The following is a 17,703-nucleotide window of genomic DNA, read 5'->3' as shown; positions in this document are numbered from 1 at the left end:
CAACCGCATCTTGGTGGGACGGTGAAGTTATGAATGCAAGAGTAGACCCGGCCGTCAGGATTCAAACCATGGACGCAAATTGCTCAGTCGGAATAGATCTTTATCTGTTAATTCTATCGCATAATTAGGGGGCGCACACACTCGCACATCTTTCTTGTGAAGACAAGAATTTGTTTTTGCAGAAATATGGATTCCCACTTTCCGAAAAAGCCTTAAACATCGTGCGTTTTTTTTTAACAGGGCACTTTGATTGTTCAAATATAGTAACTTGTACTCCGTATGTTCATTGGTACAACTTTTCTTGTACGGTCATGGCCATTGGCCGACGTCTGTCCGTGGTTCAAGGATGAGCGCCAGCGGTGGTGTGTTTATCCGTTGTCGTGGCATGGATAGTCTGCGGGCGGGAGAAAACGATTTCACTCAACCCGTTTTCTAACAGACCTAGGCATAGACCTAACTTAAAAGTGGCGAAAGTTTGTCACCTCAGCCTCTAAGATCATGCAAACATCAGGATGGATTTAGCGGGTAGTATCACACATCAGTCTAGCTTCAGGATGGATTTAATGATGCCACCCTTGATCTAGCCTACCTGAAACAACAGCTCACCCATCTAAAGTACAAATGCTCCAACTTCCACGAGCCAACCACTCCAAGTTTACAACAGCAAATCAAAACATGATCGCCTTTTCTATTCCTGGGGACTCGAGCCGGATGCATGCACGTGAGCCGTTAGCGCACAACCAAGAAAAAAGATTGATGCGTCATGGTTACTGCAGCTGTTAGCCAGATTAACAAAACTGTCCCTCGGATTAAAATGGTGTTGACGTAGAAATAACAATAGCAAGAGGCACGTTTAAGAATTCTACAGCACATGATACACCTCTATCTAGGAAGTTACCCAATCAGGGCCATCAAATGACCAAACAGGTTAGCACTCCAGTATATCAGATCTTCACCATTCTTGCAGAGGTAGAAAGATCAGCTCAAGGACATGGTTGATCGAACTGGTGATATCCACCGCTTGATGCCATGGATCCTACATGATAACATATCAGGTCCTCTTGAAACTATCTCCATGCATAACTACGGTTCCCTCACTCATCAGAGTGCCAAGAGCACCACGAACCTGCAAGAATTTTCTGCTTTAGCACATATTTCGGGTAACCAAACCAAGGAAAGTAGTTCAGAAACTTGAATTGCAACTTACATCGTGCAGATGAACTTCCATGGAGCTCTGTTGCCTTAATTCTTCCAGCAACTGCACAATGATCAGGAAGAACACTTGGATCAGTCCTGGGGCAAATATGATGGCAACAGGGAACAAAACAGGTACGAAAAGGTAACGGGTCTTTACCTCAATCATACGCATTGAGGGCCCTCCAAGCTGCATTTTCTCCATGACAAGGTTTCGGATAGCTGCAACAAGATTGTCACGCCTCTGCCTTTCACTTGCAGATATTCCCGTCATGATTAGATCCATATCAATCGTCCCTATTATAGTTGACGAAAATAATATCAACAATATAAGTTATTCGCACAAGAATAAATATGCATGCAGAGGCCAGGGGTTAAACCCCCTTTTCGAAAAAATAAAATAAAATAAAATATGCATCAGCATGACCAATGGGGGTAAAGCAGGTTTAACTGACCTGTTGCATGATCAGTAGCAGATTGCTGCATCGCGACTTCAAGAAGCCTAAAGGCCTCTGTAACATCTCGCACTCCTACCTGTAGATCCCCAAGAGCATTTTCATTATTCGAGAACTAAATAATACAATGAGAATGCTACAAAGATAAATAACAATCATTATACAAGAATCAGAAAAAGTTATCATTACCACTTCTGAGAACCGCATTCGAGCCAGTGCTTCACTGAGACGAATCAAGCTCTCAATTTGCCTAGCTGTTGCAGTGATTACCTGCCCACCAAATAGAAAATCATCAATGATATATTATCATTAAAAACATATGAGCACGGTAATACAACTACTCTACCTTCTTTCGGCTCCCAGGGCTGTTCCCTCTTTTCCTCATCTCAACATAGCCACGGGTCAATTCTTCTGCTGCTTCATCAGATAACTGTGGCTCAATATACTTCCTTGCGTAGCTTATGTATGCAACTAACGTGGGCAAATCCAAGACCTGGTGCTCCTCTACCTGCATAAAGGCATGAATGCCAACTAATAAGCAAATGGTCCAAGAACAGTGTTACAATTATAAGTGCTTCAGGTATATAAATCTGAAGAGTTATTTTACATCTGGATTCTCAAAATGCAATGAAACAATATGCTTAGCCAAGCGTCTATCAGTTTGCTCGTCTGCCTTGTCCAAGATAAGATAAATCAGGTCAAATCTGCATAATGAAAAATGTGACTGGAGTAACGACGATTATAAATTATTAGTCCACTTTACATTGCATAAAGCCATGAACTTACCTTGACAGCAGTGTTGGAGGAAGGTGGATATTGTCTATGACAGAAAGCCTTGGATTATAACGTGATTCAGACGGATTTGCACATGCTAGAACAGATGTTCTAGCATTTAAAGACGCAATTATTCCAGCCTTTGCAATGGATACAGTCTGCTGCTCCATCACCTGCATATTCATAAAGATATTTGAGGACTACATGGGTAATCGTATTTCCATATGTGGATTGGAAAGGAACATTTCAGTGAGAAGAAAGACCTCATGAAGCATGCTTCGGGCATTATCAGACATCTTATCAAACTCATCGATACAGCAAACACCTTTGTCACTCAAAACAAGTGCACCACTCTCGAGAACCTAAGACGCACCATGCCATGGTTATAGAAGATGCACGTACAAAAGGATTATTGTGAAATTGAAAGGAACCATGGTAAACTTACAGTTTCACCAGTTTCAGGATCCTTCGCAACATAAGCAGTAAGACCAACTGCCGAACTGCCTCTTCCACTCGTGTAAATACCACGAGGAGAAAGTTTATGCATGTACTGGAGAAGCTGGGATTTACTCGTCCCAGGATCACCAACAAGCAAAATGTTGATGTCACCTCTGAAATTTGCTCCAGATGGAAGCCTCAAAGCATTCCCACCAAAAAGCTGGGCACACAACATTTGGCAGTATATAACGTTCAGATATTAGCTTATGACATAAATTTTTGATGTAAGCTAAATATTATGTGAACATACTTGGCAAAGGAGTCCTCTCTTAACATCGTCCAGTTCCCATATGTTTGGAGCCAGTGATCTAGTCAATCTGTCATAGATGTCAGGCAACTTTGAAAGCTCTTTTAATTTCTCAATCTGCAATTAGAAAATAAGAGGTTATTGATAAGATTTTCACAAAGTCCCACCCAACCGATACAAGGACATTGAAATAAACCTTATCTCTGACAAAGTCATCTTCAGAAGTCTTGCTAGCATTGGTGCTATCAGTATCCATACCATCTTCAATATGAAGCCTAGACTTGTCTGTCTTCTTTATGTGAAGGCAATCAATATATGTCTGATTGAGGAAAGAAATCGCCAAAAATAATTCAGCACAACATTTAAAGCATTTTCTGAAGATAATCAAAATCATACGGAGTATATAACAAATAGGATAATGGTCTATCATATATCCTCTACCTTAAATATTGACTTCACTGTCCTTTGACTTGGTCCAATTCTGATACTCATGGCCCTGTATATCCCAGTGATCTATCAAAAACGCAAAGGAGAAAGTTAACAATTTGCAACAGAATGCGCAGGCTAAGATATTTTTCCAGTACTAATCACCACACTAGTTATAGTCCTAACCTCAACCCTGTCTCCAGGCTTTCCAGCATCAACAAGCTTATCATGCATCAATACACTAACTGTATGAGGAGTACCACCTTCTGGTATCTCATCTGGTGTTTCCTGCAACTTTATGATCTGCTTGTCTGAAAATCTAGTTATGAACAATACATGCCATCAAATAATCAGGACTATGAATAAGTTAGGCAAGCTGTCAAGATAGAGGGACTGGAAGGAGAATATATCTACCTGCAACGATTATGCACTAGCGTCATAGAATTTGTTGCTTTACATTGCTCTTTCTGACATCTTTGCGGCTCAGTTACTCTCCCTAAAAAAGTAGCGCAGTGAACATTAGTTTCATGACAAAGGAAGAGAGCTCTCAAAAGAAGATTAATAGATGGACTGGACCTCCAGCAATTTTGATTTTCGCATCAAATGAGGATACTTAAGTATCCGTACCCTATACAGTTTACAGAAGATGCTGCTACAGCGGCATGGGAAAGAAATGAATGAGGTACTATACTTCTATTTCATTGAGTATTTCCAGTCAAGAGGAAAAGCTGACAGTTATATTTAAGTATGATTTCAAATATTGGAGAAAACATGACAGCTATGGGCTGGCAGAGCCCCAGCGGCAGAGCTTGTTTTCACCTAACGAGCAATAAACAAATTTACTAAAAACTTTACCACATATCAGCAGTTCAGGACAGGCTGAAACCAATATTCATAATAATAGTGTTATATACCTCTATCAACCATGACAGGCTCTGAGTAGAAGCCACAAACAAGACAGCGGAACACAGCTTCCTTCAGCTCCGGTATGACTGAGCTGCACCGAATTATCATACCCTTGATCGACACCATCTTCTCAATATCTACAGCAAACGCAAATAACACGGCCGATCAAACCATGTGTAACAACAGAACGTCGGAACATCAACTGTCTTGGCACAAGTAATAACCTGATGGGTTAAGATTCCTCAAGCAAATCGACGACTTGAGGTTGTAGATTCTAGTCTGAATATGCTTCTCGAACAGTGGCTCAATCCGCGCCACGAGATCCATGAGCACGATGTCAAAGATAGCAAGCACCTCGAGCGGGTACCGGACCATCTTGCCGTATAGGTCAGGGTCGTGGTCGAACACGTCGTGTGCGTCCACGTCAAGCGACTCCCCACCTTCGAGCTCGAGGATGCGGTGGATGGCGCGCATGTACTTGCCCTCATCCATGACCGGGTCGACGCGGCCGGCGTCGCGGGGGTCCCGGAAGTGGCGCAGAAACCGCAGGATGGCGGCGTTAACGTCCTGCACGCTGATGTTAGTACCCCAGACGAAGACCGGGGTGGCGTCGACGCCGGCGCCACCGCCGTCGGTCTCCGGGGTGTCCTCATCCCCGGCTTCGGAGGACATCGGGACGTCGTCCGTGGACATTGGAGTGGACGGCGTTGGCGGGAACCGTCCGGTCCAGTTCTGGCGCTGCCGGGTGGGCCCAGCGCCGGACGGCGTGGAGCGGCCGGGTGGCGGCGGCGTCTCGAACCCCCCGAGAGAGGGGGATGAAGGGTACGGGCTGGCAGAGCCCCGGCGGCGGCGCCCGACGGCGCGCCGCGTGGACTGGGGAGGGGATGAGTTGGTGGCTGGGAGCGGGCTCGATGGCCGGACATCGGGCGACGACACGGCTGCAGAGTCAACGAAAACGATGAGATTTTCCCCAAAACAGATTGTAATTTTAGCAAGGAAATAACGCGATCCTGAGAAAAGCTGGCGATTGGATCTTACAGTTGTTGGGAGGGCTGCTGTTGCCGCCGCCGCGATTGGTCGCCATAGCTCACGCACGGAGAGGGAAAGACGAGAGAGAGAGAGTCCAGGGAAGGGGTGGGGAGAGATGAGAGGCAGGGGTCAGGGGAACTGGGTAAAATGGCGGGAGGCGGCGGCGGGAAGAGCGCAATGGCGGGAAGGAGGGGCGTGCTTCCCGCCAATTCACGGGGTGCCAGTATATGGGCTGGGCCCGTGATACGAATTCTCACTGGAAGACATAGCACGCCGAGTGGGCCTGTAACTGCTGACCCACATCCTCGTCTAAAAACTCGGCCTGTCTTCTTTGCTGGCGCCGATAGGCGTGAAACCTTTTTTTTTAGGACCACCCGATAGGCGTGAAACTTTAGGGTGAGCAAAACTGAAAAACCTCACATTTGGTTTGGTTATTTACTTCATTTTTCCTACTTCTTTGTTGGTTCGACGACAAATGTTCCACAACCTATATTATCAGTAGTGTCTCCGGCTATAATGTCTTCGACGATTTTAGGTTTGGATAAGCCACTCATGCGGTTATTCAAAAACCTATGCGGTTAGTTTTGATTGCACAGGTTTGGTCTTTTATAATTTCACCAGTGGAGATATTGAGTAGGCAGATTAAGCAATTTTGACTTCAAAGAACTTCAATATAACTTTAAGTTTTATCGGCTATCTTTGTTGTTGTTTCAATTTTGTTCAACCATTCATGTTATGTATATTGAGTCTATAAAATTAGATGTTTCTAGAAAGCAAAAATGAAAAGCCAAATCTGGACCGAAGAGTATCGAACTAATTATGCTCATTTTTTGCTCCTTTAATATTTATATTATTTTTTTGACAAACAGTCATTAAAGGAAACCAAGTGTCTGGTACATAAATAATTCCGAATTAAGACAAAATGAATCGACCGAAAACCTCACCCGTTATTTGCCACCAACTGCCGAGAGTAGCTTCGCTGCAGTTAATATTCATGTTGTAACGGGATCAGTTAGTTTGGTTGGTTTGCTCCAAACACGGACAATTTAGATTGTCCGAATAGTGAATTGTAGAGCACTAAATAGTTTGTGTCTTTTTTCTGGATGTTTTTGCCAGGGCTCCGTCGCATGAGAAATAAGAATTTCTCGGTTGACTCCATGAGCTCTCCGATCGACTTTGAGATTCGAACAGTTGTCGCCCATGGTCTAGGGCTCTGTCGCATGAGAAATAAGAATTTCTCAGTCGACTCCATGAGCTCTCCGATCGACTTTGAGATTCGAATAGTTGTCGTCAGGATCATCGGCTTAGGAATTGGCGACTTTGTCTTAGTCAAACCCCTTCTGGAATCTTTGACAATGTGAACTTAGTTTTTATTTTCGTGCATTTTATTATTATCTTGTGTAGAGACTTTTTCACTGTTTTCCCACCCGTAAAAACAGCGCCGTTCTGGCATATTTGAACAATCTCTTGTGATTCGCGGTTGTAAAAAGTGAGCAACAATGATTTGACCCACAACTCCATCACAATATGAAGATCGATTTGGTTCTTGGTTCATTGGTTGTTGCTAGTTGAAGTATGTAACCAATAGGGGGTTGCATCCGGACTGAAATGTCGTGACAATGCAAAGCAGAGGGAGATACCATCTTCTGATTGACTAAAGTAACGCAGCGGTTTATGTGTCAGCTGCATGGTTGCCAATATGAAAATAAAAGTTAACCGAACTCGAACAGATAGGTGCTGGAGCAGAAGAAAAAACATCCCTATGCGGTTACGGGTCAACAAAAAATACAGGACGACACCGAACTAGATAACTTTCAATTCGTTAACCAAACTGTCTTGGCCGGAAACTGACAGGAACCAACAATGTGCTTCTGTCTTGTCACACTGAACAGATCAAATCCTCTAGAAAAAACACAATAATTTCACTGGAAACAACACATGGGCAACAAGGCGAATCGTACTACAATAAAACGGAAGCAAGAAAGAAATCGCAGCAAAACACACTCACTACCCGACTCGAATCGACAAACAATGAACCAGCAGAAACAATCAGACTGAAAAGAAGTACTAGTAGTCCAGCAGCCGACTTGGAGTGAGCGATCAGTTGTGGTTGACACTCCTGCAGTTGGTCCTGACCTCGCCGCTGGCGCCGGTGAGCGGCGAGACGTTGCCCATCTTGACCATGGACTGAGCAAAGTGCTGGAAGAAGATGTCCTGGTTGGCGGCGTAGAGCTTCACGAGGTCCGCCGTGGCGGGGCTGCCGGTGAGGAGCACCTGGTCGGAGCTGAGCACGCCCTTGTTGGCCAGCAGGTTCTTGTAGTACTGGTTGTCGAACTTGAAGGGGGTCACGTGGTCCAGGAAGAAGAGGTTCTGGTCGCCACCGGACCGCGGGCACCGTTGCCGCAGCACCGCGGCCGCCGACGCGTCCAGCGTCAAGTCCGGGACGCCGTTGCCCGTCTGGTTGTACAGCCGCTGCCGGAAGCTCGTGCACCGGGAGTCGCCGATCGTGTGGCTACCTGTACAAAGTAAGATTATGTGAGGATTTGTCTGGCAATTGCTTTTGGAACAATGTGTGCAGCACGCAGCAGCAGCCCTATTTTCCACACCATGTGCTTTGTTTTGTAAGTGCAGCCAAGATGTGACATGCTACGGTAGGGTGGATGCATGAATCCCGGGGCTCGCTCGAGCTAGGCTTCGTACCAATTATATATCAGCCGTGCGGGCGACCTCGCTAGCTAGCTTAAAAATGGACGTGTCGGTACGTAGCCAAGTTAATGATCGGTCGGCCGAGATGTCACATATACGCGTGGTACCACGCACTGCATGCACGGATTAACACTGTCGGTAGGAGTATGTACGTATGTATGTGCTACGTACCGAGGAGAGCGACGAGGTCAACGATGTCAAGGCCCTGGAGCTTGAACTTGGTAATGATGGTGGGGAGGGTGTTGTTGGGGGCAGGGATGTCGTTGTTGGAGCCCTGGATGCTGGCGCCCAGAGAGTCCCTCCTGCCTAGCGGCACGATCCACCCTGGCCCACCGGTCTGTCAAAGATTTATTTTCCATAGTAAGTACAAACCATCATAACAAATAGCAACGAAAATGTAAGTCAGGGAATTGTTAAACAGATTTGATTGTGATTTGAGGAGAGCCCCCACTTTGACTGTGAGTGGGCACACCGAGCATCTTTGCGTTGTAACCAAAATCTAGCAGTAAAAAGGTTCCTCTCATATAATCATTTGTTTTTCTCTTTTTGCTCGAGCCTAAATGACCCCACAAACTTAGCACGGGCCGGGACCGGAGATATATATCGAAGATAAGTGAACAATTATTAATGCTCGAGTGTTTTCTGTAAAGGAGTGGATCATGGAATTGGACAGTACGATAAGCGTGTTTCAGTCCAAAGACTCTCCAAACGCTGAACGTCATTTTTCTAATTAAGCTCCCGCCGTTAATTTCCTGATGAAAACTTTAGTGGAGTAGGTTTGTTTAGCCTAAAATTTAAAATAACAGAGAGCATGCACCTTTTTACCGTGTCAGTCCTTAATTATCCCGTGGCATGTCATGCACATGCACCTTTGTATTGTACCGCGATAGCTTTGCCTCTGCTTTACCGAGCAATGTGCCCCCACTTTGTGTCTTGTTTGAGTAGTATAGTTACTTTGTCCTCGACTCGACAGTTTTACACTCTAACTCAAGACAAAGACAAAGGTGGCCCGGGTTTTCTTTTACCATGTGTATAGCTAGCTAGCTAGCTCGTACGTGTGTACACTCATAATAGCATTTCTTCTGACAAACAAGATAAGAAAGCATATATAGATAGATGGTAATAATAACGTACCATGACGGTGGAGTCGCGGGCGGCGAGGGCGAGGACGTCGGCGCAGGAGACGGTGCGGGGGCAAGCAGCCTCGAGGGCGGCCTTGATCTCATCCACCACCTCGAACCCTCTGGCCGAGTCCTTGTTGGGGACGGACCGCTTCTCGCTCGCCAGCGACGCGGTGCTGTCGAGGAGGATGGAGGCGTCGCAGCCCTTGACGAAGCAGTCGTGGAAGTGGAGCCGGAGGAGGGACGCCGCCATGCGCGGGTCCTGGTAGTGCGCCTTGCCCACGATGGACGCCACGATCTGCTGCGCCTGCGGGCACGAGTGCGAGTAGAAGTGCGGGTCCAGCTGCGCGGAAGCAGAGGAGACGCAAGAGAACACAAGGGCGACGGCAACCATCATCATCATCATCGTCATCGCGCCACCCTTCCTCATGGCCGGCTCACTATTGCTCGATCGACCTCACGCAAATGCCAAGCAAAAGCAAATTAAGGCCAACTTGCTAGCTAGCTCGATCTCGATGCTCAAACACGTACAAGCTGGTGTCTTCTTTGTGCTGTGCTTGAATATGCAGCTGTGATGATGGGTGCTGAGAGGTGTAGGGTGGTTTATATTAAGCCCGGGAACGGGAGGCTGGCTTGGGAAGCTAGGCTCAGATAGCAAGGTGCTTCGAGTAGCTAGCTTCAACATGTGGACATTGCATGCATATTATCTATTGGGAAACAATGCTTTGCCTGCAGGTTGGCTCCTGGCAGCTTCTCTACTTCTCTGGCTTACCCGGCCCCTTTAATTAATCGATCGCTGTACTACTTCTATGTATCAGTTGTTGAGAACGCGTAGGTATACCATTGGGAGCTGCTTATTTCTCGCAAAAGAAGAAGAAGCTAGCTGCTTATTGCTCCTGTTATCTTTTGCCATCATTGGCGGGAGAATGTATGTACGGGTGTTTTCGAGGAGCAAAATACGTACCCCTGTCTCCCGGTGGCCAAGTTATTCTATATACAGGGCATCTGCTTTTGTAAATTTGATATGTGCATGGATGTAAAGTGCAAAAAGGGCTATCCAAAGGCAGAGATGAATAACTAAAGGAAAAGGAAAGAAAGGTCTAGTCATGTAGACATGTAGTACTCCGGTAGCTAGCTAAGCTAGCGGTGCAGTGCCGTGTCCGGTAGAAGAAGTTTTTTACTTTCGTACTCTCGGTTCCTTAGCTCTACTCAATTTTGCACAGGCCTTAGAACACTGATCGTTTCTACCTTTCTTTTTGTGCAAATGCTCGCTTTTGCCATCACGCAGCACCTCCTCACGGTCAACTCGGTCAAGCCGTTAGCTGCTGACGGGTGGGACCGGGTTTAAGCCTGACGGGTGGGACCAATGCGCGCTGCTGACTGTGCGCCCGACCAGGTTTCGGCGAGCCTGACTCTGGCCACCACAAGGACGGGCGCGGCGGCGTGGGGATCGGCACGAGCACGAGGACAAGCACCGGGACGGGGACGTGGACGCTACGATGCGCCGCTAGGACGCGCCGCTAGGATGCTCTCGGTCGGCACGACGGACGCTAGGATGCGCCGCTGCCGCGCGCTCGCGCCGCGCCGTACCCTCTGCGGTGCGACGTGGTCGAGTTCCTGGCCATTGATCCACCTCCGTGGGATCGCAGGCGAGACTCACGAAGGGAAGCACTGGCATTGACGAAGGGATGAACCGGTGACGCTGCCGCAGAATGCACCCCTCTACGGCGCGGACACAGCACAACACAGCTATCGAAGAAAGAACCTAGTTCATATATTCCAACAAGGGTTTACATAGCATATAACGACATTAATTTTGAAAAAAAAACGCCGATCGATCGCTCACTCCTCGGCTTCATCTTCAGATTCCTCCACAGGCGGCGCGGGCCCCTTGACAGCCACCTCCATAGACGCCTCCGCCTGCTCTATGTACGGGAGGCCGTGTATCTCGTCGGCATGGGGGAACGTGGTCGTAGTGTTGGTGTACACGTTGTACAACGTGAATGCGATCAACTCGCATCCACACCAGTACACGCGGCCAAGGAGGTAATCGGCGTCATGGTGTTGGTGAGGTGCACCAGGAGGGCAGTTTTGACGCCGTGCTCGCGGAGCTGCTCCAGGCGGTACATTGGAGGGCCACCGGCCTCCAGGTGACCGAAGCCGGTGATGAGGAAGTTCCTGGCCAGCGCGATCGAGCTCTGGCTGCGCGACATCGCCCACACCTGGAGCGTCCGCTCCACACGCACGCCAGGTGGGAACAACGCCTCGTCAGTGAGGGGCGGCGGGTTGAAGGTGAGGCCTTCGAACGCCATTGCTTGTCGTCAGTGGGGGCGTTGGGCGGCGGGTTGAAGAAATGGAGTGGAGAGCTGTGTGGAAGAAGGAGAAGAATGGAGAGCTGTGTAGAAGAAGCAGAGCCATGGCGCCGGGTTAAATAGCGATTGTGACAGGGGAAGGGGAGAGGTTTCTGGCGATCGGTGGGCTTTGAATGCGGTCGCCGGTACAGTTTGAAATGCATGGGAAACTGGCATACGTGGGAAGTTGGAGGGAACTGGCGTCAATAGCAGGCGTGCGCGGCGGCGCGGTCTAGTGAGAGCGATCCCAGCATGTTTCCCACTCACTCTCAATAACTGTGAGATCGTCCCGTTGGATTCCTCTCCCCACTACTCTCTCAGTCCCGTCCGCTTCCTCTCCCCACTACTACTTATGTGCGTGCCTAGTAAACCGATTCTCTCGTCTCCTCTGATCTCATCTACATTCTTCCTCTCGCTCTCTCTCGAGCTCTACTACATCTCTCCACCATGGCCAAGGACAAGGAGTTAGTAGACGGTACCGAGAGCTCGGCCGGCGGCGGCCATGGGCGTGAACTGGCCACCACACCGCCGTCTGCCACCCGCCGACATGCGCCGGTGGCATTATCCCATGCATTGAGCATGGACGCCACCGCTCGTCGCAGTCGCTCGCCGCCGCCAAAGCGTGCCCGCATCGAGGAGGACGTCCCGTGCTCGTCCTGTGGCCGACTCCCCCTCAACGACGAGGAGGAGGAGGAGGAGGCCAAGTGCGAGATCAATCGGCGCCACGCCGAGCTCCTGCACACGTACCAGCAGCGTGTGTGGGAAGACGACCGGCAGCACATGGCTGCCACGAAGGCGGCTTCCGTGGCGAAAGATTTCGCCAACGAGTGCGGCCGGGAGGCGGCAGAGGCGAGGGAGCGGTACGATCTTCAGCTCGCGACGCTAAACTCGGAGAGGAGCAACCTTCTCGAGGAGCGGGGGAGGAAGAACGTCCGGGAAATCCGGGCGGAGCGCGACGCCCTGTTCGCGTTCCGTGAGGAGCGCGGCCTCAACGACAGCGACGGCGACGACGCTGCACAATGGAGCTCGCGCCTCGGTGTCGTTATTTATCTCTAGCTACATATGTATATATGTTGCTATGTATCTCTATTATTATTCCTATTTTGTAATCGGTCTTGCGTACCCATCGATCTATATAAATATGGAATGTTATCCGTTTTTCTCTTATATATATGGGTATGGTAACGGCATAAGGTTGTACGTTTTTGACACCGTGACGCTCTTCGGATGCTAATTTTGATGCAAACCACGTTGTGTTGACCCCCCGGGTACGGCAACAAGGGACGGATAGGATGGCGTGGCAGAAATCCTGCCGCGGCAGGAATTAGGTGTATGGTTTTCGGCCCGTGAACATCATGCATGTGATCACAAATTGATTTTGGTCTGAATTTTTATTTGGTGACAGGTATTGACAAATAAAGAGCCCATGCAGGTTTTCAGATTTTTCTAGATAAAATTTCTTGTTATTTTTTTTTCAATTGGCAGAATAGACAAAAACAGTAGTTTAGGTGCAAAAGGGATTCAAATGCGTTTGGACCCGGTGCATTCTAAGTTTTTTGGAATCACATGGCACAACCATGACTTTGTTATATTGGTTCCACATCGATTTGTGCGAAGTTTCATTGAATTTTGAATTATGAGCCGAAAAAGCTGGAAATTCAAAGAATGCACGAAATATCGTTCCTGAACTTTAGAAAATCTGAAATTTGGAGAGAATATCAAGGATGAACACTAAACACTTTGAAAATCTTCTGGGACGAAACTTGTGAATCTAAGTAGTGATTGAGGTAACAGTTGCCCAGATTTGTTTGAATTTGAAATTCAAAAAATAGGTAAACAATTCAGATTTGAACAAACTTTGAGATAATGACATTAATAGGCATATGAGACTAGTGTGCAAAGTTTGAGTTCATTTGGAGAAAGTGTTGCGATTCAATTCCAAAATTAACATAAAACTGACCAAATAGTGGCTCTGGTCAAGAAAAGTCAACTTTCTCAAAACAATTTGAAATTTTGTCGTCTTGCATAACTTTCCATTCGGATTGCATCTGTGCTATCAGAAATCAATTTGGAGGAAGTTCTATTTCTAAGGTTCCTACAAAATTGTCCATTCTAGTGGGCTCAAAGGGCAAAAAGTTGTTCTTTCTTCCCTAATGTTCAAAAGTCAACTTTATCAAAACAAGTTGAAATTTCGTCATCCTGCATAACTTTCCATTCGGATTGCATATGTGCTATCAGAGATCAATTTGGAGGTAGTTCATTTTTCAAGCTTCCTACAAATTTGTCCACTCCGGTGGGCTCAGAGGGCAAAAGGTGGCTCTTTCTTCCTCCCTGTTGAACAAAAGTCAACTTTCTCAAAACAAGTTAAAATTTCAATTAACGAGAACACAACATCAACATGGATTAACCCTTGGTGAACAAAAGTCCACTTTCTAAAAACAAATCCAAATTCATATGAACTGAATAAGTGACAATAACAATACATTCCCACGTTTTTGCCAGGGCTAACATTCTTCATCCCGAAGCAGGTCATCTTCCTGGCCGCTCTTTCTGCCGTCCATCGCGACACCGTCGCTTCTCAACTCGGCCGCTAAACCTTGCCGCCACGACCTCATAGACATGCCGAAGCTATATCCGCAAGCCGCGCATCCTCTCGTGCTCTATTCTAGCCAGAACGCGAACGGCGTTCGCGCCGTTTAGAGCACGCTCGCGCGCCGCTGCTTTGAGCCGTCATGGCCAGCGTCCTCCACGAGCCTCGCCACCTTGCCCAAGAGACCCGCATCGGCTCGATAATCCTTCTTGCAGAAGTAATCGCCCCGAGGTGCCTCCAATCGCTGCGTCACCATCTTCTTCCTCAGCTCCTACCGGTTGCTGCCGCCGAGCAGATCTCCTTCTCCCGCGACCTCCGGACTCCACCGTCGCCTCCCTCAGCTCCACCAGATCACTCTGAACCTTTCGGTGATTCTCATCGAGCCTCGCGTGGTCCGAGTCATCCCCGCGTCGCTGCTCTTCTCTGCCTGCCACCCGCCGGCGTCGAGGTGCTCGCGCAGTGCTCCTCCACCCCTTCCAATGCCTCCGTCAGATTCGTGATGACCTACTCATTCTTTTGCCCATCTTTCCTGCCTCTCCCGTGCTCTGTATCGCCCGCCTCCTAGCATCGCCCTCCGCCACCGCAGACCGCACGAGCCCGCAACCAGCAAGATTTCAGCAATGAGAAGCTCCAGCGCCACCTCAGGGTGAAGCAGCCTTGCGCCTGCTAGACACCCCACCCCCTGCCTGGCCTGTGTCGCGCAAGAGAGCAACTCCGGCGACGGCAAAGCGTCGGCGAGGCAGTGGCCAGAAGCCGCTTGATTTTTCCTTCCGACGGTGGACCCACTTGCAAATTAATTATTTCTTCTACAGTCAAAGAGATCATTTTCCTGTTGCTTTAGCTCCACATGTCAGTAGCTAGGCTGGCCCCACTCTGCAGGATTAACCTGACCCCACCCGTCAGAAGGTAACGGTCAAAGGCCTTGACCGTTAACAGGTCCGCCGTGAGGACATTTGCGAGCATTTACCAAAGAACCAAGTGTAGAAGCGAGCAACGTTTTAAGCGTTGGACAAAATTGAGTAGAACTAAGCAATGAAGGGTACCGAAATAAAAAAACCCAACAATCAATATTGAATGCAGCAATCATGCAGCTCTTCTTTGCTCGTGTTCTTTGACGAAAGCCCCCACCAAAGCTGACGAAATGCAAATGCAAAAGGGGTATAGGATGTATGCGGCTCCGTTTCTGTTTTTGGAACACAATTTGCAGGTACTCCGGATTCCTCTTGTGGAACAACTCCACAAACAAATGAGCTCTACTAGCTTCGGTGTTACTGTGCTATCACCGTTATAACATGCATGCATTCGTTAGATCGACATTGATTTTTAGCATACAAGGGAAAAAAGTTGTTTGGACACCAAATGGATCTCGCAGGAATTTTAAGAAACATGCATAATTTACCCAAGGACGCCGAGTCTTTCCCCCACAAGGTCTATCCTCACAAAAGAATTCCTTAAAATTGAGTTCCCAATGATTGAGCCATTAAATATATAGGAAATTTTGTAGGATACCTACAAGCCCATTCTTTTGTTCCAAAACCAAAAGGCTCCAATGGAATTTTTATTGCACGATCCAGCCATTTAAAGCAACCTTTTGTACATCCAATGCAAAGAGGGCCTAATGCAGTTTTCCAAATAAGGATATTTGTAACTTTATTTTTTTCTCAAGATTGATATATACAGACAGTGGATGCGGTCATTAATTAGAACCTAGCTTGACATTTCATAAACATGGTGGAGTAACTATCAAAAGGAACTCCTTAAAGAGGGTATATTCAACATTAAGGAGATAAAGCATATCCACTTGTTCCATAGACCTTTTCGTCTTTGCAAATAGAACCTTAATTAAAGGCAACAAACATTAATGTGCTAGCTAATGGCGTGTTAGAAAAATGCATTTCCCCCATTTCTCGTTACTTGTTCTGTATGTGGAAATGCAAATCCAACTTACTTTGCTCCTAAGTGTCTAATTCTATTCTTCGAAAAAAGAAGCATCTAACATGCTCTCCTTTTAGGAAAGCTTTTGTTAGCTGTATTGTGGAGAGATAAGACAGAGAAGTTGTTGAGCCGACAATACACATCAAACATGCTTACAGACATCTGGTGGGATCTGAATTTATTAATGCCAAGAAGCATTGTGCAAAATAAGTTCAGATCATATTGAACGAAAGGAGAAATTATCGCTAATCACTCGTGCTATCGACAGCCACCTCAACATCCAGTGACAGAACAGCAGGATGTCACACTGTCTAGTACATGGAAAATTACCATAATAAATACAAATTTGGTGACAGACACATGCATAACAGATCGAGCCATAACGCTGGGTTATTGTGGTTACTCGTGTAAGTAGATGTATCATCAAAATATGCTTTGCATGTACCAGCTGTACGTTGAGAGTACAACTTCAAACTTTTGATAACAATTTACTTAGCTTTACGGTCCCGATGTTCTATCCTACCAGCATAAGAATAACTTGGAACAGAGGAAACACACCCAGTACGTGCCCTAGCTAGCTAAGGCTGCTCTGACAAGCAGTAGCAGGGGAAAGAATTGAACGATAACATCAGCTAATCACTCGGTTCCCGAAGAATGAAGCAAAGGTCTCATGTCCTCGTGCAAACCCTTTAGTCGTTAAGGACGAAAGATTCTCTATGTTTCTTACAAAGTCTAGCATCTAAGGATCAAGAAAACTAAAGCAAACGTGTGACTAGTCGTCCAAAGTAAGAAATTTAACTGCCTGTTGCTAAACGTCCACCCACGTTGAGACATAATCCCTTGGCATTTGGCAACAACCTTTGGCTTCGAATCCTAGCTGTGCGTCAAAAGTAAAAAGAAGTATTTGCAGAGCATGCATGTTGCCTGTTCATATCTGATGAAGACTGAAACGTGGTTTAGGTAGCAGCTCGGATGCTTCGGAGAAGGACGTCTCGACTCGATATTCTCATGTCGAAACTCATTAATTACTAGCGTGGTAGACATAACGAGGCCCCTGCCTAACAAAATAAAGAATGGTTGTTGAATAAAATGACAACTGAAACCTGACGGAAATGGTTGCCATTACCGTACTGAGTGTAGTTCTTTTTGCCGAAATAACACATGTGACAAAAACAGTTGCACTGCAGAGATAGTAAAAGGCATTGATCTGCACAAGTTTTTTTTTTTTAAACACAGTATAGACGCAAGCACTTGCACACACGCACGTACACTCACCCCTATATGAGCATCTCCGAAAGATTTAGCCACCGGCCGATCATCTTAATATTGACAAAGTCACCGCAGGTGCCTCGTAGTTGACGGATACGTCATTCCCACTGAAATTATAACGCCGGTTAAAGCTTAGAATAAATCCAGGAAACGCGAGCACTCATGTCAAGTCTGGAACTTGAATCTGAGTGAGCTTGTTCCA

At 47.0% G+C, this 17,703-nt stretch overlaps 2 protein-coding genes across 2 annotated transcripts; both read right to left on the bottom strand.

Moving 5' to 3' along the window:
- Window positions 1-748: 748 nt before the first annotated feature.
- On the bottom strand, window positions 749-5,697 carry LOC100821405 (DNA replication licensing factor MCM4). Its single transcript, XM_003569122.4, has 18 exons — window positions 5,539-5,697; window positions 4,725-5,438; window positions 4,509-4,637; window positions 4,009-4,090; window positions 3,781-3,913; window positions 3,610-3,681; window positions 3,365-3,487; window positions 3,172-3,285; window positions 2,869-3,081; window positions 2,687-2,785; window positions 2,436-2,596; window positions 2,257-2,353; window positions 1,996-2,157; window positions 1,839-1,919; window positions 1,650-1,728; window positions 1,355-1,491; window positions 1,208-1,258; window positions 749-1,126 (listed from the first exon to the last, which is right to left on the bottom strand). The coding sequence occupies exons 1-18, from the start codon at window positions 5,582-5,584 to the stop codon at window positions 1,052-1,054; spliced, it is 2,568 nt and encodes an 855-aa protein (XP_003569170.1). The 5' UTR covers window positions 5,585-5,697; the 3' UTR covers window positions 749-1,051.
- Window positions 5,698-7,333: 1,636 nt separating this feature from the next.
- LOC100844871 (peroxidase 72) lies at window positions 7,334-10,188 on the bottom strand. Its single transcript, XM_010233591.3, has 3 exons — window positions 9,370-10,188; window positions 8,407-8,572; window positions 7,334-8,045 (listed from the first exon to the last, which is right to left on the bottom strand). Exons 1-3 carry the CDS (start codon window positions 9,784-9,786, stop codon window positions 7,630-7,632), a joined length of 999 nt encoding a protein of 332 aa, XP_010231893.1. The 5' UTR covers window positions 9,787-10,188; the 3' UTR covers window positions 7,334-7,629.
- Between the last annotated feature and the right edge of the window lie 7,515 nt (window positions 10,189-17,703).

This window comes from Brachypodium distachyon, chromosome 2 (assembly GCF_000005505.3).
Source record: "Brachypodium distachyon strain Bd21 chromosome 2, Brachypodium_distachyon_v3.0, whole genome shotgun sequence".
NCBI classification, from domain to species: domain Eukaryota; kingdom Viridiplantae; phylum Streptophyta; class Magnoliopsida; order Poales; family Poaceae; genus Brachypodium; species Brachypodium distachyon.
This window is presented reverse-complemented; position numbering and strand designations above follow the sequence as displayed.